We start from the raw sequence: 23,600 nt of genomic DNA, 5'->3' as shown, positions 1-23,600 counted from the left end.
ACTTGCCCCAACAATATGCAAAGACAAATAAAAGAAAAACAAGGCCTAGCTTTGCCATCTGTCATTCATTCCAGGGAATGTTTCCACCTGCAACCTGTTGGCCGCAGACACACAGACAACGTACACTGACCTCATTGGCTCGGTTCTGGCGTCGGGCCAGAATTTCAAATAATGACAGGACTGAAAACACACAATAACAACACCACAAACTGAAAAAGGGGTTCATTAAACAAGGCACACTGAGTTATTTGGTGACAAGCCCAAGGGCTGGATGTAGGCCATGCAACAATCTGTCCTAAATCTGCCTGTTTTTAATTGCTCAGGCCGTTTACAGTTACAAGTGCAACTCCATTCAAACGTCAGCGGACCATTCAAATACTTTACTTAATAACGGCAGACCGGACATCTGCGCTACAGATAATCTCAGAAAAAAGTATCTAAAAAAAAAAAAAAAAACATTTGTTCTTCAGCAGAATACAAAAGGTAAATGTTTGAGAACTATCCTTGCCAATAGTATTAGTAGAGCTGTCAAGCTCCAAAAGGTAGTCCATGTGTCTCGTGCTATATTTAAAGTCCTCTGAAGTCATATGATTGCTTGGCATGAGTAAATAAATAACATTAATTTAAAGCAGTATTCAATAATAAAAAAAAAAAAGACCAAATCTTTTCAGTGTACTGGTTCATTCAGTTCACAAAACTGGCCTGATTCTGTTTTGGTCTGAATCATTTTTATCATGAATTATAACAAAGTTAAATTAAACTAAAAAAAACTTTAACTTTTTGAGTTCAACTGTTCGTTAATGGCTTAATATTTCTGCTGTAGTGGTAACATCCTCACAGATGAAAATAATTCCAAGTCTCCTCAAACTGATATAGTGCATGTGGCATATGAACAACTTTCATGATACTTCTATGGGGATTTTTGCATGGGCATTCATTCTCTATTTGTTGTAATGCATGGAAAAGAGGAACTTACATGATTCAAAATTTCTCCTTTTGTGTTCCACAGAAGAAAAAAAAAAACATACGGTTTGGAAGTAAATGAAAATGTTCATTTTGGTCTGAACTGTCCCTTTAAGGCAGGTGAAACATTTTTTTCATTCTGATGAGAAAACTATAATTATATTTTGATGAGAAAACTATAAAAATAACTATAAATCTATATCAATTCATATACATTCTCATTTTCCCTCTCATTTTCTGTGCCAAGTTTCCCCCCAACTTCCAAAGGTGAATCATTGTGTGCCTTTCAATGCTGGCTGGACAACAGCCTCTCATTCCCTCCTACTCTCACTCTCTCTCCTCTCAAACACAAACACTCACTCACCTTCAAGCACAGTTCTTCCCACTGGCTGTGAAGTTCTTCCACCTGTCCCTGGAGCAGCATGGTGTCTGTGGGCAGCACATACTGAGACACGTCTGCCTTCATGGTGGTCAACTCTTTCAGTCCTCCAGCCCAAATCTGCAGCGAGTCCTCGTCCTCCTGCATAACACGGCAACCAGCGCCAAGTTAAACTTCCCTTCTCTGCCGCACGCTAACCCTAGTCCTCTCTCTCCCTCTCTCTGTGTCCCTGTCATTAACGCTCAGGATTAAGGCCTGGCTGGACGGGACGGGGGAGGGGAGGAGGCGGAGAGGGGAGGGCCCCTTTCCCCTTTCCCATAACAGCATGGAAAGGGGTGTTGGGGTAAAGGCCAAACATCTTAAAGACACTATTATTTCCTTTGTTTGTCAGTTTCACCCACCTTTATTGAAGGACTGTTCCTCATCAGGGCTTAATCAGCAAGAAATAAAACCAATCTCAGCAGGGTTATGGGCTATTAACACATTTCTAAAGTGATATGATTATATCAACAGGTGTTTTTTTTTCTTTACCTTGGTAAAAGTTTGAGTGCATTAAGATACAGCAGAACTCATTGGCAGATAAAAGCACTTTGTTAAACAGTCATCAAAGCCAATCGGGAATTAAACTGTCTCTGCCAGTTGATGACAAATTACTCATGTAATATAATAAAAACTGGCACAATTCAAGCAGCAGTTTTCTACAATTAACTATGTTTGGAGGAGTCACCAATTAAATGTAAACAATGCATACATTTAATGTTAGCTATTTTACACCATAGAGCAGGGTCCAAAAGTCTGAGGATACTAGGGGAATTGCTTTTAATTTTTTTATTGATTGATTGAATATATAAATATAAATATATTTTTTCATTAAATATTACACAGCAATTTGTGAAAGCAAGACTGTTATCAAAATAAACAATACTGAAATCAGTAAGACAGGAATAAATGAAATTGAAATTCTTACTGTTTTAATGTATTTGCAATAAAAAAAAAAATGCTTTGGTGAGCATCTTTCAAAAACATTAAAACTCTTACCGACCCCAAATATTTCAACAGTAGTGTACATTAATTTTAGGAGTGTTTTGTATTTGGTTTGTTTCCCTTTTGCATTAATAACTTAAGCAAGCAAAAGCAAAAAAATAAAAAATAAGCAAAAGCATCTCACCATCTGCACAATATCATCACAAACTAGCTTACATTTAATTGGTTAATACATTGTTTAAAAAAAGTTATCTTTATCCTATGCCAATGTTTCCTAACCTCTATACCCCCCCCCCCCCCCAAAAAAAAAATAAAAATTTTTTTTTTAAATGAAAATGTCTTATTTTAATATATTACTTCTATATAAATATTTTACCTTGATGAGCTGCATGTGTATTTCTAGATTTTCTATCTTCAGTGGCAGTGGACTCTTCAGTCTTGCTTTTATCTCTTCCAGTTTGAGAGCACTCTCAGCCAGGCCAGTTTCACAGAGCATCCAGTTCTGCAAGAAACAGCAGCATCTCTTAATTACTGTGGAAGATGTTTGCCTCAACAATCTATTCTACACTGTAAAAAACAACACCAGATCATACAGTTAAGACAGCATTTCCAGCACTGAATACAGTCTTGAGCTCTACCTACAATATGTGTGGCATAATGTCAGTTATGTCATTTTTGATCCTGGAACATTCCTTTAAATGCATAAGTTCTGATTATGAATGCCACTGATGTGCTTGTATTTTGGGTGCTGTTACAGTGTTATCTCAGATCAGGGAAAGGGATTTCCCATTGTGAGCAAACGCACACAAAACACACTTCCAACCATATCACTCTCTAAACCCCCTTCAAAACAATGATGTCATCATTCCTAACAGAAGAGCCAATCAGAGCTGGTTATGAGTGGGCGTGACTGGTGTTATATAATATCTAACAGTCCAGACAATCAGCCTCTAGTTTAAGGTGACACAGAGCCCCACTGCTTTCTGGTTAATACTTTAAAATAATTTACAATTGCAATGGTCAAATTTATTCCTTCAAATATGGTCCAAGTGCTCCATGGTGCTCCATAGAATTATACATTTGCATCTTGTCACCAAAAGTCTTTTTATGCTGTGGTACGACTGTAACTGTAACTGAAGCCTGTGTGAGCTTACATTATTAAGGTTTGAAAATGAAGTAGAATGGAATATAAAACAGTTACCAGGCACATAGATAACAGCACTTTGCAAGCTTTGTTCCCACATCTACCTATACTTTAGGACTTTGTGGGATCGTGTGTGAACAATGACAGATGACCCACGTAGACACTGAACTGCACAGTGGTTTAGTAGTCGCAGTTTTGAAAGCCCTCGTTCTGTGTGATTTATAGATTATGGAAAGATTACGTCTGATCTCTCATCCTCAAAATGAAGAACTTTCTCAGTGAAACGCTCAGCAGGGTATGTAGGTCAATGCTGACTAAGAAAGACCCCCATATTAACCAGTGATTCTGCTCAGTTCATGCAAATAAAGAATTGAATAAGACAAGGGTGTCGGCACTAATCGGACTGATCCAAAACCTTCTTATACTCATACTACATATTTTTTAATTCTTGTTTGACATTCTTGCGATATCTAAGAAATACGATTCAAAACATCCGTCTAACAGAACAAAACACCAAATATTGGCAGATTCGAAATATTTTGAAAACTGTACCAGTTTATTCCCTACATAGTGTAAACGTGAATCATTTACAGTAGTATATGTCAATGAATACTTTCACATATTAACCAGAAATGTAAGAATTGGGTCACATACATGAGTTATTGTGTCTGCAAGAGCCTTTCTTTTCCCCACAAGGCCACAGCTTTGCTCCCACATCTCCTTGAGCGCATCCAGTTCGGTCTGAAGGCATGTCTGCGTCTGCGCATCTGAAAGCGGAAGGATCTGTCCTCCTGCTGCCACAGTCTGCCTGTACAGTTCTTCATGAAGCTGTAGTTGCTCCTCGGTCCACTGAGAGATAGATAACATGAAAGATATTAATGATGATGTTGGATTCGACTTTATAGTCCAACATCAGCATCTAAAAGAGTTATATTCTCTTTGCTGAATAATCTTACCTCAAAGTCTTTTATAGAGTATTTGAGTTGCTGTAAGCTGCACGGAGCCAGTCCTGCTGGTGGCACAAGTTCTTCGATGTGTCCGAGTAGCTTTGAAAGTTTCCTCGAGCCGAACTCATAGAGTTCCCACTGTCCTATCAGCTCTTCCAGACATTTGTCTTGCTGCTGGACCCTCTGCTGTGTCCCCTGCCATCGTGTCTTTAGCTGGGTGAGGCTCAGGATCTGATGACTCCTGCTCACAATGGAATTTGTTCCTCAATATTTTAAAGGTTTGTTAAAAGTAAAGTCAAGAGCATTTACCAAGGATAAAAGTGTTTAGTTCACTCAAAAAAATCTGTCACCAATTACTAACTCTTAAGTCATTCCAAACCTATTTTTGGCCATTGTCTGAAGTAATACATTTTTAATGAAACCTGAAAGATCTGTTTCCCACCATTGAAAGTCTATTAATGCTCAAAAAATATTGTAAAATAATACTTGGATTGCATTGTTCAATTCATTCGGATTTCTTATACAGTCACTTTATGAATCATGAGCGTTTTGTGTGAATGGACTTTCAATGTCCATAATCTGTGAAGAATGACAGGTTTTTAATTTTTGGGTAAACTATCTTTTCAAAATAGTGGCATTACAGATTTATTTATTTTGAAAAGAGACCATGTCACAACTGATGAGCAACACATAATAGAGATGTTAAAATCATAAAACAAACTGCAATTCCACTGGCCATTAGCTTTGACAGTCATCTGAAAAATAACACGACCACATTTTATATAGCTCTCTATAAGACATTCGTTCCTGCCAATGAGAAAAAAAAGCTACAAAAACAGGTCCAAAAAACATCTCGAATTAAACCATGCAGGAGATCCACCTGAAGCAGCAATTATTGGCTGAAAAGAAAAAATGATTTCATGCTGGTAGCACATGAAGTTTCATTTCCTGAGAGTCAGCCGGCTTGTTCCAGCGCTGAGCTCAAAAGAGCTCTTCCACACCAAATAACTCCAAGAGTTATGGCCTCATCTGGAGCCCACGAAAAAAAATAAAAAACAGTTGGAAAACCTTGGTTTTAATTACTCATCGGGAGACATCCTGTTCCGAACAAATTATTACACCACATTCTTTGATTTCTTATCCATGGCAGAGCCCCACACTGGAGGTTAGTAAGAAAATTCAGAGGTTACTGAGTATTAGGAGATAAGTTATTGAGTCTAGTGTTATAAAGCTCACCTGTCCTCATTCTGACTGCTCTCCAGGAAGCGTGAAGCCTCACTGATCATGGCATCCTGAAGCTGCTGGCTGATGAGGACCTCCACTTTCAGCCTCTGGAAGATTTATTACTAATATATGAATAAATGAGCTCTGTTCGACCATTTCAAAAACAAATTACACAATACTCTAAAACCAAAAGTTCCTGTTGCTCTTATTTTATTGAAAAGAGTTAGGGAACATTGATAATGTTACAAAAGATTTGTATTTCAAATAATGCAATTTCTATATATTTCTATTCATGAAGAATCTTGAAACACCATTATCACAAAAAGATTAAGCAGTTGTTAGCACTGATATAATCATAAATGTTTATCTGACTGAAGTACTAGCTGCTGAAAATTCATTTCAACTTTAAATATTATTTAATATTATTTCAGAGTATTACAGATTTTACTGTATTTTTGCTCAAATAAATCAGCCTCGGTGAGAATAAAACACTCCAAATGTAAAAAATAAAATAAAAAAAAACAACATCAACCGCAAAGCTTAATAGAATTTGTAACTTATGTAGTATTAACAGTATTAAAGCCATGAAATGATCAAGTCAATATTGTAGTTTATATGGATCATAGCTAGCATTAACTAGCAAATTTTTGTCTTTGACACATCCATAATATCATATAATATATATATAATTTTCTTCTAATTTTATAACGCTCTACCTGGTGTGCAACTAGCTGCTCTCTAACAGCAGCACAGTTTCCAGACATCTGATTGGATGTCCCAGCCTCGATCGTGTCCAGGAGCTCCATCCAGCTCTGGCACTTCTGCTGGAAGTTCTGAGCATGCAGCAGCTCTCCATACATCTTCCTACAGACAGAGATGTGCATTGGCATTCACCAGACACAATTTAGTTACAGCTCATTTTAGGGTGTAAAAAGTTTGTTCAAGTAATAGCTCATACAAAAATGAAAATTCACCCTCATGTTGTTCCAAACCATTTTTTCCCCCAATGGAACACAAGAGGAGAGTTTTAAAAGGTTTTGAAAAAATCTGAGAGTGATTGAATAACAAAATAGCACAAATCTAATGTGTAGGTAAACTATCCCTTTTACTAAGATTTAAGTAAGGAATATGGAATCAAGTGTATTTCAGGCCTAAATCAAAATGTTTGAGGATGGAACAGCTTTAATTTAGTGAAGTTTGACTCGCCTGTGTCGGTCTGAGGCTTGAGAGGAGACCTGAACCCATTGTGTGTTGAGGGTCTGTAACCTCTCCTCCTCTTCAGAGCTTAAGAAGAGTTCGAAACTTGTCTGATTCAGAGCAGCAAGGCTAGGGTTCAGCCCACTCAGATCTAACAGAACCATCTTAGAGACAGACAAAAACAGAAAGATTTACATGAACTCAAACTGTAACACAAAGAGAAGGGCAAACACAACCTAAAGAAGCACCACAGATTCACCTTTAGTCTTTCCATGCTTGCAGTGGGGGAGCTCATAATGCTCTCAAAGTTTTTAAGTTTTTGCTCCATTGACTTCAACTCAGTGCTGAAACGGCGGTGCTCCTCCAGCTCCTCCTGTGGATCAAGAACAGCACAACACTCGTGTAAGACATTGTAGAAACATTTGTCATCCGTCGGCAGATCAATAAAATTATTTTAATGTTGTATTTAGTCTTTTAAAGATATGAACTTGTCGACCTTACCTGAACTTGTGCCCCAATGTCAGAAAGTGCCTTGCAAAGATGCTCATGGTCACATGACAGCAGCCTGGTTTCTGATTTGATTAGAGAGGCTGACTGGGGTTTCACATGTCCAGTGAGAAGCTTTGAGGCCTCCAGGACTTCTCCCACAATGCTTTGCAAGGCAGGTATGTCTTTCTCCAGAGCCTGTGAAAGACATTGTTTTTAAGACATTGGGTTAGAAGAGCCACAAAGGAAATTACATAACTTATCTTGATATTAAATCTTTTTTTAAATGACTTGTACTAGTTCAAAAAAAATTTTGTTTGTTTGTTTTTTTTTTTTTCAGCAGGGATGCATTAAATTGATTAAAGTGATGGTAAAGACACTTATAATATAACAAAAGATTTCAATTTCAATTACATGCTGTTCTTTTCATAAAAAAATCTGGAAAGATATTCAGCAGTATAATAATTTGAAATACTGATAATACTAAGAATTGTTTTTTGAGCAGCAAATCAGCATATCAGAATGATTTCTGAAGGATCATGTGACACTGAAGACTGAAGTAATGATGCTAAACATTCAGCTTTACCAGTGTAAATATGACAGCATCAATTTTATAGACAAAATTATTCCAAAATATAATTTTATAGACAATATTCAGACATAATAAAATTAAAATATCTATTGATTATTAAAATCCGTTATATATAATATATTTTGTTTGTGTTTAAGTTTAAACAACAATTATAAGCATCTTGGTTTACGGAACTGTGTGTATGTATTTTAAGACAAAAAATGCCAATTTAAACAAATTGAATAAGAACGTATTTATGATTCTATGTTCTTTTGTGTTGAACATTTTTTGGTAAGAGTAGCACAGGTCTGATTTGGTATTTTTAAGCTCCAGCTCAGATCTCAATGTTCCTTCTTTTCAAAAGCACAACTGGACTGAAGTACTGCAGACACATCTGTAGGACTAGAACACTTTAGCACTTAACAAGTACATGCTGAAACGGGCTGCTATTTAGGTCTGGTTTTTCACTGTGCATTGTTACTCAGTATAATGTTTTTTTTAATTTGTAAAGAAAATGCAAAGCCAGCACCTCATATTAACAAACAAGCAGTTTAACATAAAAATATTTCTGTTAATCATTATCACTGTGAACTGTTTAGTATGCTTAAGGGTTGTTGTTGTAATCCCTTTTGTTGACCACTAACCTTTTACTTATGTACTTGATAGTGTTCTGTACTTCTGATCTATTGTATGTGGACTGATTGAGCTCAGCTCTGGCATCGGCATGCATTTTCAGTCATTTTTAGGTACTTGAGGCCAATAATCACATTAGAGTTAAATCTAAAATTAGCATCTCATTTAATTAACAATATTTCAAGTAACATGCAATTGCCATTTTACATTTCTAGGGTAAGTGTGATCAAACCTCTGTCTGATAACACTGGAGATGTGGATGGAATGAATAAGTAAATTCACTCCAGCTATAGAATACACAGATACTATCTGGACAGGAAACACATTCTAATGCTGGGTGTTAAAGGGGCCTAGATACTAATAATTACTCACATTGATGGCCTGCATCCTGCTGTTGAGCAGCTCTAAAGTGTTTTCTTCTCTGTCTGAAGAACTCATAAGCTCTCCAAGCCTCTCCCAGTGTTGATTTAGATGAACACAGCACTCTCCTGTGAGGCGCTCGTATTCCAGCCAAAACCGCAATGCATTCTGGGCTTTCAGTAAATCTGCATGCACATCTCCAATCACTGCTTGATGTCTGAAAAGAAAACAACATTGATACCCACACAGGTCCACACAAACAAAGCTTAAAAATCAAACATGTTCTGTTCTCTGTTTGCATTGCAAAGTCTGATTGGGATTCATTTTAGTGAATCAGTTTGTTTGCATTATTCATCTTTAATAAATTATTGACTCAACTAAACAGATTCATTAGCTAATTTATAAAGAGTTAAAGTAGGTGAAGGATGTGAAAAGTAAAATTACTTACCGAGTTCTCTCCTTCTCGAGACGATCAGACAAAAGTTTAGATGCATAAGGGCTGAGTTTGTCTTTCAAGTTAGAGAACACCTCAGTTAACTGGGTCCAGGTTTCTGATTGGTTCAGCTCCCTTTCAAGCTCCTGTTAAGAAGCATAATAATATAATACCCAATTAATCACATTGCTAACAGTAATGGCAATGTTGAATAATTATATTACGTGAATTCTCATGTTAGGAGAATACAATAGGAGTTTAAACATTTAACAGTTTATAATGTTAATATTTAGTGTATCTTTTTTTGTCATTTGATTTTATTAAGTATTAAGTATTTTGTTTATTACGGCCAAGGTATGGGTTGGCTCGAGCCATTCATTAGTCTGGTTGTTTGATGAGAAAAAGATTAAATGTAGTTGCCAATAAAACGGGTAAACTGCAGTTGCAGAGGACTATTATTCTGCTGCATGGAAATGCAGAAGAACTGATGATGGCAAGGTGTGATCTTTGGCTGACCAATCAGCAGAAAGGGGTGTTTAATTCCCATCCACATGTAGAATTTGAATATTCAAGCTGTTTATTTATTTTTGACCCCTGAACGAAAAACGAAAAAATTAAACAGAATTCTATATATAAAAAAATATATACATTAAAAAATATATATATGACCAAAAGATACACTGACCATTAACAACCTTAAAATAAAAAAAAGTTCAACATATCCAATCCTTTTTTCTAGTGGAATAATTTAATTAATTTTTTCGTTTACTGATTTTTTTTTTGTTTACTCACTTGCAGGTGCTCCACATGAGTCCGGCTCTGCTCAGATGAGAACACAGAAACTCTGCAGAGCTCCAGCTTGTAGACCACCCCGGTTGTTTGCAGTTCTGCTGCACTCATTTTAGATTCAAAGTGAGCCCATTCATCTTTGATTGGCTGTAAATCTGACTTGAGAGCATTTATCTAAAAAAAAAAAAAAAAAAAGACACTGCTAGGAATAACATTTCTTCACTTTATCAAAAATGATAAATGAACTCTGACTGAAACATCTGACACACTTTCTAATGTTATATCTCCGCATCCACTGAACCAAAATACCCAAAATCTAAGAGATGTAACATCAATTGATCGGTGTTGTTGATAAAATATTGTAAAATATATATAATTCTGATAATATGTTTTGATGGAATATTACTAATTATTAATATAAATCAATATTAAAGGGGTCTTTGGATGCGACATGCACTTTTACAAGTTGTTTAAACTGAAATACGTGTTGGCAGTGCGTGTAAACAACCACTCTATAAATATCCAATAAATATATAAAGATCCACCCATGTTTTTTTTATCTTGTTAAATAATTTCCTCTTTCTCATATCAAGCCATTCAAGGTTTTTTTTTTACACTACGATTGAGAAAATGTTATAAACTTTTCAACTTGTGGAAAATGGGCATCAGATAACCCCTTTAATAGAAAAAATAAATACATATCATGACCACTTACACAAGCACTGTTTTTATATTGCTTTTAACGCTGCAGTATGTTCACTACGTTAAAACATTTAGGGTTGTTCCGATTCCGAAATCGGGGCTTAATCGGGCTAAAAATCCTGTAGTGTGAGCCAGGCTTTAGGCTGATCAAAAATATATTTTTTTAAATATATTTTAACATGTAATTTATCCCTGTGATGGAAGTCCAGTCTTAAGTGTCAACATGATCCTTTAGAAATCATTCTTATGCTCAAGTTTCATTAATTATTAATGTTGTAACAAATCTGCCTCTTAATACTGTTGCGGAAATTATGACACATTGATCAATTTATTCATCCTTGCTGAATGAAAGCATTATTTTCTTTAAAAGAAAATCTTACTTAGCCCAAATTTTTACAAGTAGTAAATGTGGTAAATGTGCACTAATTTACTGATGGCACAGGGTTTAAGAACTTACCTGTTGACTCAAAGCTTGGCAGTCCTGGATGGCTGAATTCACCTGCTTGGAGAACGCTTGATCTCCGGGATGTTCACCATCCTGTTGCCCGAACAGGTGAAGAGCTCCCAAAGCCTTCAGCTCAGAGGACTTCACCTGTAGCCTGTTCTCTGTCTCCTGCAAAAAAGCAATGTCCAAGTTTTCTGGCATCAGTATATATTTCTGGTAGCCTTTTCAAAAACACTCCTTTGACTTCCACAAATAACAGCTGCAATATAAAATCTTCAAGCTAGTTGTGAGACATGAGACTCACTTCACACTCCTTTAATGTTTGCTCAATCTGCGAGCAGCTCTCTGGTCGCCAGCTGTTTTTCACCCATTCAATACGTTGAGAGATCCAGCTGTGCATACCGCGCAAACGCTTTTCTCTGTCGGTGCAGGTCTGCCACTGGTCCTCAACATCATGTATCTAGAGACAGAAGAACTCGTCACATTTCAAATACAATGGCTTTGGCAGGTTATACAGGTTACTACAACTATGCTGTACTTCTGCACTCACCTTGCTGTCAATTTTGGCCTTTAGAATAAGCCAACTCTTATTGAGAGCTCCCAGCTGCTCAGCAAACAGGATGCGCTCATTACGATTGGTGGGTCCATTCACTGATCCCGCCCCCTCCACAGACTGATAGTTCAGAAAGTCAAAGTATGGCTGATGACTGGTTATTTCAGCCTTAAGATCCTAATATATAAAAATACAAGTGTGGAATATGACGTTAATGTTTTCTAAGATTTTTTTTTTTTTTTAAGAGATTAATACTTTCATTCAGCATAGACACATTCAATTGGTCAAAAGTGAAAGTAAAGACATTTCTAATGTTACAAAAGATTCTTTTGAACTTCCCATTAATCAAAGAATCCATAAAAACGAATCAAAGTTTACACAAAAATAATAGGCAATACAATGTTTTCAGCACTGATAACAATAAGAAATGATTCTTGCACTCCAAAATCAGCATGTTTTTTATCATCATGCAACAAAACCAAAACACTGAGAAAATCACCTTTAAAGTTGTCCAAATAAAGTTTTTAGCAATGCATTTTACTAATCAAAAATTACATTTTACATTTTTAATATATACATTTGATATATTAAATTGATATAGAAAATTCACAAAATATCTTCATGCAACTTCGTATTTTTACTACGTATTTTCCGCACGTACTTCCACACTTAAAAGCCTTTAATTTTCTAAAAAAAACTACAGTGCGCCTTATAATCCGGATCGCCTTATATATGGATCTGTCAAAATGTTGACATTCCCTTTAGCACAGCTTCATCTAGTGGATGCATAACTCAAACCCAGTCAAACGTTTGACTGCAGTATCTTTTATTCTATGCACCTTATAATCCAGTGCGCCATATATATGAAAACAGTTCTAAAATAGGCCATTCATTGAAGGTGCGCCTTATAATCTGGTGCGCCTTATAGTGCGGAAATACGGTAATATCCTGATGCTTTTTGGAATAAAAGAAAAATGTGTCATTTTGACCCATACAATGTATTTTTGGCTATTGCTACAAATACTGTACACCTGTGCGACATCTGTGGTCCAGGTTCACATATTAGGATCATGTGACACTAAAGTCTGGAGTAATGATGCTGAAAATTCACCTCTGCCTTCACAGGAATAAAGTGCATTTTAAATATATTTTAAATTGAAAACAGTTATTTTTAATTATTAATAGTAATATAGAATTATATAATATAGTAGTAATTAATAGTAATAATATTCCACAATATTATGATTTATGTATTTTTGATTAAATAAATGCAGCCTTGGTGAACATAAGAACAAAACGGCGAACAAAACACATTTAATTTAAAAGAATTAAGTGTACAGCAGGTGTACTACCTTCAAAGCCTGTAGATGTCTAGACAGCTCAGAGGAGCTCAGAGAGCTTTCATCTTTCAGTCGTCCCTCTACATTTTCAAGCCAGGAGGTCAAGCTGTCCAAGATCTGACTGTGAGACTGGTTTGTCAACAGCTAGAAGGAGGGCAAGAGGATGCTTGATTTAAACAACATCTGTTTACTAGAGCTTTTCTTCAGATGGATGAGGGAGAAGACAGAGGGAGAGTGAAAAACAGAAAGAAACATTAGTCATACTTGTTGCTGCGTCTGGTGCAGAGTGGGCAGGACGTTACTCAAATTCATCCATTCCTGCTCTAGTTGAGCCAGTCGTCTGCGCAGACCTGGAGCTTCACTGACAGTCAGCTGCAGTATCTGTGCACCTGAACGTTCTGCAGAAGCTTTCTGTGCTGAACGGCCCTCCAGCTCCTTGAAAAACTCCTGCAACACAAAAAGCCATACCACATTCCCATTTCAACATTTTAGGTCTGACACATACTGTATGGTCATGTTACAATAAAATAAAAATAAAATATTAATCTAATCATAATCACCATGAGCTGGGTACAGACTGTTCTGGAGACTAAGAGACCAGAATCAGAGAAACCGTTCCACTTCTGAAGCTGTTCTTGAGCATGACGCATCCATTCTTCTAATTCTGTTGAGTCACGCTGGAACCTACACATCCAAACACACAAGAGCACATTTATTTCTTCATACCTTACCTCCAACAAAATTGCATTAACAATGATCCTTTGGTTGCTGTTTTTTCTCACACCTGTCATAAATCTTTCTGATCTTCTGTGTAGACTGTATCTTCTGCTGTATTTGATTACGAAGCTCCATCCAGCGTAACAACAGTTGTGATTTTGGGACAGTCTGGCCAGGCCGCTCAGGGTAACAACCCTTTTTCTGTAGGATCCTGGCTCGGTCTTGGACCTCCCACACCCGAGACCTTGTGTCTTCCAGGATCTTGTGCAATCTCTGACAATGAGAGAAAGTGGAAAAGAAATTTTTTTTTTTAACACTTGGTAGTTTCAAGCATTTCAAATGCCATAATATAATATAATATAATATAATATAATATAATATAATATAATATAATATAATATAATATAATATAATATAATATAATATATGAATCACATTGCAATGTTATATATGAATGTTATTATTGGCTCAGTTGTTCAAAACTTGTGGTTAAGTGGTTCACAGATAAGTGTATGAATATGGTCAGCTGAAGTACTGCAGTCAGAAACAGCAAACTTTTAACTCCTCTCATCAGCCCACCTCCTCATCTCTCTCAGATTCAACTGCTTGCTCAGATGGAGTGGCTTGTGAGGATGGGAGTGAGTTTGATGTACATCTATTACAGACACAAAAAGGGTAGTTTGCTTTTCCTCTTATATCAATTCGCCTGAGTAATGAACTTTGGTAGACATAAAGAGAAAAATAATATGAACGCACCCAACCGTAGGCTACTGACTGTTCTGTGCAAGTCAGTGTAGCGGAGAAATTAGCTTTCGTAATAGTGAAGGGGAAAAATAATAATAAAAGAGCGGCCAATGCAGGCTGCAGAACATGAAGTTCCACAGATATGGCAACTATCGCTCTGAGTAATTTAATCAGGAACATCATGTGCTGGACCAAAAAAGATTCTCATGCAACATACAACAAAAGAAAAGAGAAGACCTTCTGCCCCCCTCACACTCCTACATGTCTCAGACACTTATTACCTTTGCTACTTAGTTGGTTTCCAACCAAATAACTAAAATCAACACGAGTCCTCTAACGCTAAGGTAATAATGTTCTCAGAACAAAAACCTCTACAGGTGTTTGATTTAATAATTCGGACAAGAAATTAGGTTAAGTTATTTTTTTCTAATTCCTTACAATGCAACCTGGGACAGTGTACTGAAAGAAGGAAGTTTCCTAATCTGCAATTGTCTTCTTTTCACTAAAATATACACCCCTTATGAAATATTGCTCAATTTGACATGTCATCTTTAGATACTTAAACTGTGAAACAAGACAAGGAATTCCTTTCTGTCATTCCCATGCAAAGTCACAGGATGTAAAACACAGCTTAAGCTATCAAAGGATGGACTATCAAAGGAGGTCAAAGAAAGGCAGCCATTAGCGTTCCCAGGGATGTGGGAAACAAACCTCATAGTACTGCAGCTGACACTGCAAGTCTCCCTCTGTCTCTGAACCCAGACTGGACATGTTTGTCTCGATCTCATCCAACTGCTCACGCAGTCTCTCAGTGACCTCCTCGTACCGAGACCACTCCTACAAAACACATACAGAGCGATGAGAGAGCTTCTGTTGCTCATTTCTCTTAATACATTTAATACAGCCATTTATGCCTATAAAATCTTGGTTTTGGTCTAAATTAGATTAAGACAGATATTGAGAAATTCTTATGCATTGTATAAGTTCATCTGAATAAGTTCATTTCATTATACCTCTAATCTGTGCTGCATATGGACACCATGAGTTTGTGCTTGTTCCTGTAGATCTAATATGAACTGCTCCACCTCTGCTTGGCCCTGCAGTGCCCCCTCTGGCAGCTTATGGTATAGCAGCTTGACCATTACAAGGCCCTGACCCAAATCTTGGAAGTGTTTCTGTTAACAGTCAATTCCAAACATTATAAGAGTGTTTTAAGCAGACAAAATATATTTTAATATTTTAATTAATAATATAATTATTAAATTGTTCAGCTGTGTACCTTGTGTTCTGTGAGCAGATTATGCAGTTGACTGCAGGTTTGTGGCTGTGAATTCTGACTGCGCTGCAGCCGCTCAGAGCCCAGCTGCAGGAGACCCCGCAGACCCTCCAGAAGAGCTATAGAACATCTCTGGAGCTCAACATTATTCTGTCCCGTTGACTTCCGCCGCTCAAGTGCCAAAGTCCATGAGCCGCCTAGAAGACTCTTACAGAGCAAACACTCACATTAAATCAGAACTTGAAGTTACTGACCAGTTCTACCTTAGCAACTGTTGCTGTCTACCTTTTTAGCAGACATATTTATACACTTTGGAAAGTTTTAAAACAAAATTAAAAAAATAAATAAATAAAAGTAAAATGTTGTTGCATGGTCGCTTATTATAGTGACAAAAGGTACCCAGAGAAGCTAAAAACAATTTTTATTCATTTATTTTGAAAATAATAAATAATTCTTAAAAACTCATGCTGTGGATTAACTCCATTTAGGATGTTACTCATGTCATTTACATATGGAGGAGGGGTTAGGATTTCCCCCTAAAAGTTTGGTTATATTCTGTAGACTTTGCAAGTGTATTGGTAATACCTTGATGCTTGAAAGGTCCTTGAGGAGTTTATTTGAGTCTTCCATCTGAGATTCACTGACATTCAACGCAGACACCGGAATCTCTAACACATCCCGTCTCATCTTTGTAGGCTGGAAATAAAAAGATGCAGAAAAGCAGAATCAGCCTCTGTGAAATGCATTATGCAAGCTGCTTCTCTAATTTTTTTTTTTAGATATGAATATAACCTTGTATTTTTAGTAAATTCTGCCCAAACTGCTTTACATCTTGTCCCTTCTTAGTTATTATAACTATACTACCATTCAAAAGCTTGAGGACATTAGGATTTTTTATGGAAATTAATGCTTTTATTCAGAAAGCATGCATTTTGTTGCTCAAAAGTGACAGTATAGATATTTGTAATATCTATAATATTAGTTTTCTGGTTTCAGTAAGCATGTTTGCAGGGCTGAAACTGACCTCTAAAGAACTGACGTCCTGACATGAGGTGAGAAGCTCGACTAAACTCACCTGATCTTCAGCTCCTGCTTCAGACTGTGACAGATCACCATCAGCAACATTTATTGCCTCTGTGTCACGTGGCTTTGGGCTCCTTGTTTTCACTTGATTACTTGTACCCGTTTTAGTGTTCACAGATCCTTCATTCTGATCTTCAGATTCAAACTCTTCAGTCAATTCTTTGGAATCGCTTGCTTTTAACAAGGTGGTGTCTGAGGATATTTCTAGCTTTGCTGGAACTGCTTCAGTTGACTTGGTTTTGGTGTACTCATTTTGCTTTTCCTCATCTATATTTGCACTGTCAGGCTTCAGACAGCTGAATTCTTTCAAATGTTGGGATGTTAGTGCAGGTGGGGAGCTTGTCTCTTCAGTAACTGGTCTGCCGCTGACTATGCCAGGCATTTCAGAGAAGTCCGAAGGCTCCAGTAAACAACTTCCTGTGTCAGCGTCTTGAATTACTGCAGGAAAATCATCTTCTTCAGGAGATGATTCCTAAAGACAAAAGCAAGCAGTAAGTCATTAGCAACTGTTTATTAATGTTCAAATTTCCTACAGTGCTTGATTACCACAACTTGAAGTAAAGTCAAATAACTCAGTCTTTACCTTAGTGTCACAATCTCTTACAGCAGAGGCAGTGTCTGACTTCATATCTTCCTCCGCTATTGTCTCATCTGGGTCCTGGTACAGAAAAAGGAAAAATGATTAGAAATGGTGACATGATCAGAGATGATGGTCCAGTGTATAAGAAGAATAGAATCCCTAAAGAAAAATGAAGAAGAAATGGAGTTATATATGGCATTCTGCATTGAGTGCTGCCTTTGTCCTCAGATACAAAAATTAAACACATGCAAATTAACAGCAATAGCAAAGGGGTCCAGAATTCAGAAATGTTCCCTTTTCAGGGTTTGGCAAAGCTTGGGAGATAAATTGGAGGTTTTACCTCTGGAAGACTGCATGTGAGAGTTCCTGAGGATGAAGACTGATTGTCTTCATCTTCCTCCTCAGTGTAAGGGCCTTCCATGGAGACCTTCAGCAGGGTTATGCAACGACATATTATTCTTAACTGCAGGTTTTTATAGTGACACATCTAATGAGCTGATTTACTCTTATTTAGTCCAAAAACGTACTGATCCTAATCTTAGATGTCTTCTGAGTTAAGAGTAGACAATGATTTTGAGGAATATTTTTGATGGAGTTAATGGACTTACTCTCATATCTCCAGTGGAAAGATCTGATATCGTGAATTCTGTGGTTTGGTCTGCAGGGAGAATCATTTCAGTTGGTTGTTCAATAGAGGCCTGAAAAGAAAAATCAGCAAAACACTTAGTTTCATCAAGTTGTAAAACTCGGGCAAACCAAAGTCACTGTTACAAGGTCACACGATAGAGACCATGAGAAAAGCCAAGAGAGTGTCTTAACTAGATACTACTGCCTTCGCCAATAAAGCTGTGCCTGTAATGATTTACTGCCGCACCACATTGAAGTTTTAAAGCACTTTATTTTTTAAGCACAATCAGAAAAGTCAAGGTTCCCACACATCCCTTTTGTGAGTTGGCTTCAAATGCAGGGATTTTCTCCTCCTCTCATTCTCACAGACATGAAAGCGAAGAGGAGAGGTCACACAATGTTCACGGTCACTAAAAAAGCTACAAGTTTACGGCACTTTCATGAAATTAATATTTTTTTAACTAGACCAAAACTAATTTGAACATTGCATTACAAATCTCTTTATTTGATGCTGGAAATGTTGTAAATGCATGTTAGAACAGCTGAAGACATTATACTTACCGAGATTGATTCAAAGCTTGATATTTGTTTGTTAATTAAGGAGATGACTGCACTGTTAAACTCGATAGCTGTCTTGTATTATGACAACTATAATTCATGGAAAAGCTATCTATCATCTAATATTGCCATTTCAAGCATTGCCATGCAATGTGACATCACATGAGATCTTCTTAGAAAATATGTAATTAAATAAATTCAGTTAAAAAAAGTTTTTCATCTCAACAAATGTCATTTCTACAAATATTTCTCTCTGCACCTTCATCTGCAAATATTTGAGTTGAAAAAGTTGAACATTTTAAAGCTGTTTGAGAAACAACTACTGAAATCTTCTTGTCAAGAACTAAAGTAAAAACGCACTCCAGCTCAGTAAATATGAAACAAACCATTGACTCTTGATAAACACAAACACAGTATTAGAGCGACAGACCCTCAGCGCTGTGCTCTGCTCCACACTGAGCTGCTGTAGCTCCTGGATGGGCTGCAGGAGCTCTTGAGCCCGATGGAAAGCTGTGAGAGTCTGCTCTGCCCCGGCAGGAAGCCCTAGGCCTGGCCTGCAGCTCTCAATCTCATCAATGGTCCTCTTCATGGACTGGACATTATCCAGAATGACCTGTTACAGAGAATAAGAGAGAGAGGGGCTGTAAATGTTTACAGTACAAACAGAGGATTAGTGAGACATGATGTACTGTACCTGTATGTTCTCGAGATGTTCCTCAGGAGAAATGTTCTCTGTGTCAGTGGCTGAAAGGATTCTTCTAATCTTAGTTATATTTTTCTCCATATCCTTTACCTCTGCTTCAATGGCATCCATCTCCTAAACAAAAGTTATAATTGAATTCCAATTCAAATATAGGGGACATAATTAAGATAGTTCATCCCAGTCTCATAAACTAATAAGTAACTCCAGTAATGGAATCTCATAAAACCCTACAAATTAAAATTAAAAATTCAATTTCACAAGAATACTGTTTTTCTATATATTCGATCAAATAAATGCAGCCTTCTTTCAAAAATATACAAAATATAAAAACTCAGCCCCCACATTTTGAACAGTATTGCACAGGAAAAAAAACTTAAATATTTGTTAAAATACCAGAAATTTTTCAAAAACTAGATAAAGTCAGGCATCATTATATTACATTAATTCATTATTAATTCATATTTTCACAAAAAAAGTTCACAAAAAATCCTAACTGAGAAATACTTAAAGACTATGCACTACTATTTTAATTTAATGTCTTAATATTTATGTTAACATTTTCTATAAAACCACTGTGTTCAACAGTATTTCTTACAGCTGCTAGGTGGTGAAGGTGGGAGAGAGGGTCCTGAACACTTTGCTGCATGAGTGTGATGTTTTGTACACACAGTTGGAGGAGATGTTGTTGAGAGGTGGTGTCACACACTGGAGTGATCTCCAGCAGAGCAGGCAGGAAGGCCTCCAGATCTGCCTTGTATCCCTCCGCTTCATCCAGCATCATCTACAGACACCGCAAAAGAGCTGTTAACAAGTTACTGCATTATGCATAAGGCACAATGTCTATAAATTGAGGATTTGACCTGACCTTGAGGGAATTGGCATGAGAGTGGATGCATTTGGCAGTGGTGTAGGTTCTGGGTGCGACCAGCCAGGACTGAGCCTCTCTCAACCAGCAGTTGGCACTATTGAGCAAACCCTCATAGTCCTGCAGACAGGCAGGGATCTGGAGGGACCAAAACACAAAGACGAAATCAGTCAAAGTTTGCTATCAGTGGCATTGTGTGTTGGCTTATATTGTGAAATCGGCTGACTTTGCTGATGAGGGCGGTCCTTTGCTCGGCCTGTTTGGCTGTGGTCTGGTAAAGCTGCAGAGGCTCCATGAGCTTGTCCATGAGAATGTGTGCCCTCTCAGGCTTCTGCTCAGCCAGATCCTGCACCTCAGCCTCCAGCTCAGCTATCCGAGTGTGCCACTGGTCCAGCTCATCCCATATGCGCTGCACACACGGGCACAGACGCACATCAGACATCAGTTACTGCTGACATCAAGTTTCATTGGACACAAACTAAAAATATGAGAGCTGAAAGAACAGTTCTATGTCATGAAACCTTAATATTCTCTCTCTCTCTCTCTCTTTATATATATATATATAATATAATAATATATATACACACACACACACACATACACAATGAAAATGGCACTATAATTAGTTTGTTTTATTATTATATTTGAACAATTATAGAGTAAGAATACATTAAAAGAATGTTTAAGTAATATGCTAAACTAAGTAAGGAGAGAAAAGAAAAACAAAGCAATTGATAGAAAGATATTTTCAATAATGTTCACGTGAAGGTAAGCAAGAAAGAAGTACCTTTTGTGTACGTTCAGCCTCAGAAAAATTAGGACTTGTTTGCTTCAGCAGGGCCTTCACACAATTCAAGCCCACTGTCACCTCTCCAACCTGCTCACCCATTTTGCAGAGAGGACCACTTCTCTCGATGACCATGACCAACTGAAAAAAAAAAAGATACAATTGTATTAGCTTTAATTCAAATTAACACACAACAGAAGTACACTGAATCTATAGGTGCCATATTAAGTATATATTTCCTAAAAAGACAAAACAAAAAAAAGTTCCTTTACATGTTCAAGGCATTTATTATAAAGTATTTATTATAAAACTAAATCAAGCGAATACTTTGTCTTTGGCCTCCTGCATGGAGACGTTGAGCTCATTGCATAAGATTTGAATCTCTGTGGGTACACAGCTCCATTTCTCCTGCACTCTGTCCATGACATCCTGCAGTCGAGCATTCTGTGAAACCAACTCCACTTTGACTTCCTGCGGTGCAATACAACACAGTGAACACAATATCAACAACCAGGACTGCAAAAACAGATAGCCTACCTGTCAAACACAGGGACCAACCTGTAAGTGTTGAGCAGCTGACTCCCTCTGTAAAGCCGTCGAAAGAGAGAGAACATTCTGCTGAATGGCACTCAGCTCCTCCTGCACACGACCCAACTCCTGGATCTCAACAAGCACCTCCCGGCGGATGTTATTGCTCTGATCTCTGAGACTAAGCATGAAAATGTCTGTAAATGTAGATTCTGAAAATTTTCGCAACTTTTTGTGTTTTTGTGCATGTGTGTACAAGTCAAACCTTCTGCAGTGATCCTGTAGTGACTGCAAGTCCTGACAGATTTGAGGACACACTTTCAGCTGCTGCAAATTTGAGACCCCAAGCAATCGTGCCACATGGTGTTGTAGAGATGCCAAAGTGTGATGCTCCTGCTCAATCCCATCTTGAAGGCGCTCAGTAAGGCTCAGAACACCCTGAAGATCCTCCAGGGATCCCTTCACCGTAGACGAGTCTGGGAGATCATTCTGCAGTCTCTCAAGACCTTCCTTTGATTTATTCAGCTGCACAGCAAACCCAACCATGTAAAGAAATGAGTTAACACACAGTTTAATCATTTTACGAGAAAATTAAAATTGAAACGAGCTGAAAAAAAATCTATTTTTACATACGCGTATCTCAAAGTCTCTCCACTCTGCTTCTTTGTGACACATGCTGGCTTTGAGAGATTCCACTCGGCATTGCAACACTGCCCAAGACCTCCACAGTTGTCCCAGCATTAGATCCAAGGGTGCTTTGCAGCGAAGTCCTGGGCAGCTTTCACTCAGTTCCTCCAGCTTTTTAGAGAGGTTCTCCAGCTCTGTCTGGAGCACCTGCAGATGAAGACAATTGCAGTGCATACTGATCTAGCATAGTTACATTGCTATGAGATTAAAACTGGCAACAAGGAACCATTAAAAAAAAAAAAAAAAGATTTTCAGAAGTCAAAAGGGAAGTAAAAGCAAGTTTCCACTGCTTTCCCAAATCCTCTTAAGACCTCAATAAACATTATTGCTATGCATTTATCCTGTTAATGGTAAATGACCACAAACCTTTATTTCCAGCAGTTGATCTTGGCAGGTTTCAGAATCAGCTGGTTTTTGACTCAAACATTTTGAGATTTGAGAATCAACATTTTTGAGATGCTGATTCAGCTCTTCATGGTGACTCATGTGCACAATTTGATCTTTCATGGACCTAAATTGGAGCAGAAAAATTGTAAAGTTAAAGACAGCTAAATAAAAGTGCCTCTAGTACATTTCATTTAACCAAATAGGTGTATTCCATTCAGACTAATTGTTTCAGAGCTTGTTTTCTGAGAAAAATGTTTCCAAGTACTCTACCGTATATGGCAGACATTCAGAGAGCATTTTCTGAGAAAATGCTTAATTATTTGTAGAAGTATTTTTCCCCAATAATCCAAAAATTTAAAAGTCCTCATTATTTACAATTATAAAATGGTTTTCCAATATGATACAAAAATGTCAACAACAATCATATGAATCATAGCTCAAAGTTGTTAAATTTTTAAAGAATAAACAATCTATAACATGCTTTATATGACGAACCTCTGTATGGACTCAAGTCTGAGCTGAGCCTGAGCTTCTAATTTGGCATCTTGTACTAGAAGGTGACTCAAAACCTCGATATGAAGCTGCTCAGTTAGAGGGATGGAGAGGCATGTCTGCTGGGGAACAGAAGCACCAACGTCAGACAAGCGAGCCTGGAAATCCGTAACCAGAGTGCTGAAAATCTGTTGAACATAGCGATGCTCCTCTTTGTAGTCTTTGAAGCTATCAGAGGGGATCATGAGACTGGATCCAATCTGCTGAAGGAAGCTCTCTGCACCCTGAACAGCCCAGTGGTAATGCTTCAGTGCCTCCCGAGCTTGGAGCAGCTTGTCCTGGACAACGAAACTCAAAATGTAAAAAATATTGGATAAAGAACATTCATAGCTTTCTAAAAACTAGAGCTGGGTAAA

The 23,600-nt window shown here is 37.4% G+C and overlaps 1 protein-coding gene across 1 annotated transcript in view; it reads right to left on the bottom strand.

The window, feature by feature from the left end:
- The window catches only part of LOC113037934 (nesprin-2-like), an 80,308-nt gene that overhangs the window by 13,313 nt on the left and 43,395 nt on the right, over nt 1–23,600 (bottom strand). The window contains 39 exon segments of the mRNA XM_026195247.1: nt 1,328–1,483; nt 2,703–2,828; nt 4,125–4,319; nt 4,427–4,658; nt 5,654–5,748; nt 6,358–6,505; nt 6,848–7,002; nt 7,098–7,211; nt 7,340–7,522; nt 8,901–9,105; nt 9,337–9,467; nt 10,114–10,284; nt 11,270–11,425; nt 11,562–11,717; nt 11,808–11,987; nt 13,163–13,294; nt 13,415–13,597; nt 13,711–13,834; nt 13,935–14,140; nt 15,323–15,448; nt 15,625–15,786; nt 15,891–16,094; nt 16,473–16,583; nt 16,963–17,442; nt 17,554–17,628; nt 17,891–17,977; nt 18,159–18,248; nt 19,166–19,348; nt 19,430–19,552; nt 20,034–20,219; nt 20,304–20,441; nt 20,530–20,712; nt 21,091–21,231; nt 21,418–21,561; nt 21,649–21,799; nt 21,884–22,143; nt 22,252–22,452; nt 22,672–22,816; nt 23,188–23,522. Coding sequence (XP_026051032.1) covers nt 1,328–1,483; nt 2,703–2,828; nt 4,125–4,319; nt 4,427–4,658; nt 5,654–5,748; nt 6,358–6,505; nt 6,848–7,002; nt 7,098–7,211; nt 7,340–7,522; nt 8,901–9,105; nt 9,337–9,467; nt 10,114–10,284; nt 11,270–11,425; nt 11,562–11,717; nt 11,808–11,987; nt 13,163–13,294; nt 13,415–13,597; nt 13,711–13,834; nt 13,935–14,140; nt 15,323–15,448; nt 15,625–15,786; nt 15,891–16,094; nt 16,473–16,583; nt 16,963–17,442; nt 17,554–17,628; nt 17,891–17,977; nt 18,159–18,248; nt 19,166–19,348; nt 19,430–19,552; nt 20,034–20,219; nt 20,304–20,441; nt 20,530–20,712; nt 21,091–21,231; nt 21,418–21,561; nt 21,649–21,799; nt 21,884–22,143; nt 22,252–22,452; nt 22,672–22,816; nt 23,188–23,522 — 6,573 coding nt within the window.

The sequence above is a fragment of the Carassius auratus genome, chromosome 20 (assembly GCF_003368295.1).
Source record: "Carassius auratus strain Wakin chromosome 20, ASM336829v1, whole genome shotgun sequence".
In the NCBI taxonomy this organism is placed as follows: Eukaryota; Metazoa; Chordata; class Actinopteri; order Cypriniformes; family Cyprinidae; genus Carassius; species Carassius auratus.
The sequence above is the reverse complement of the archived record's forward strand: the minus strand, read 5'-3'. Positions and strand labels throughout refer to the sequence as shown.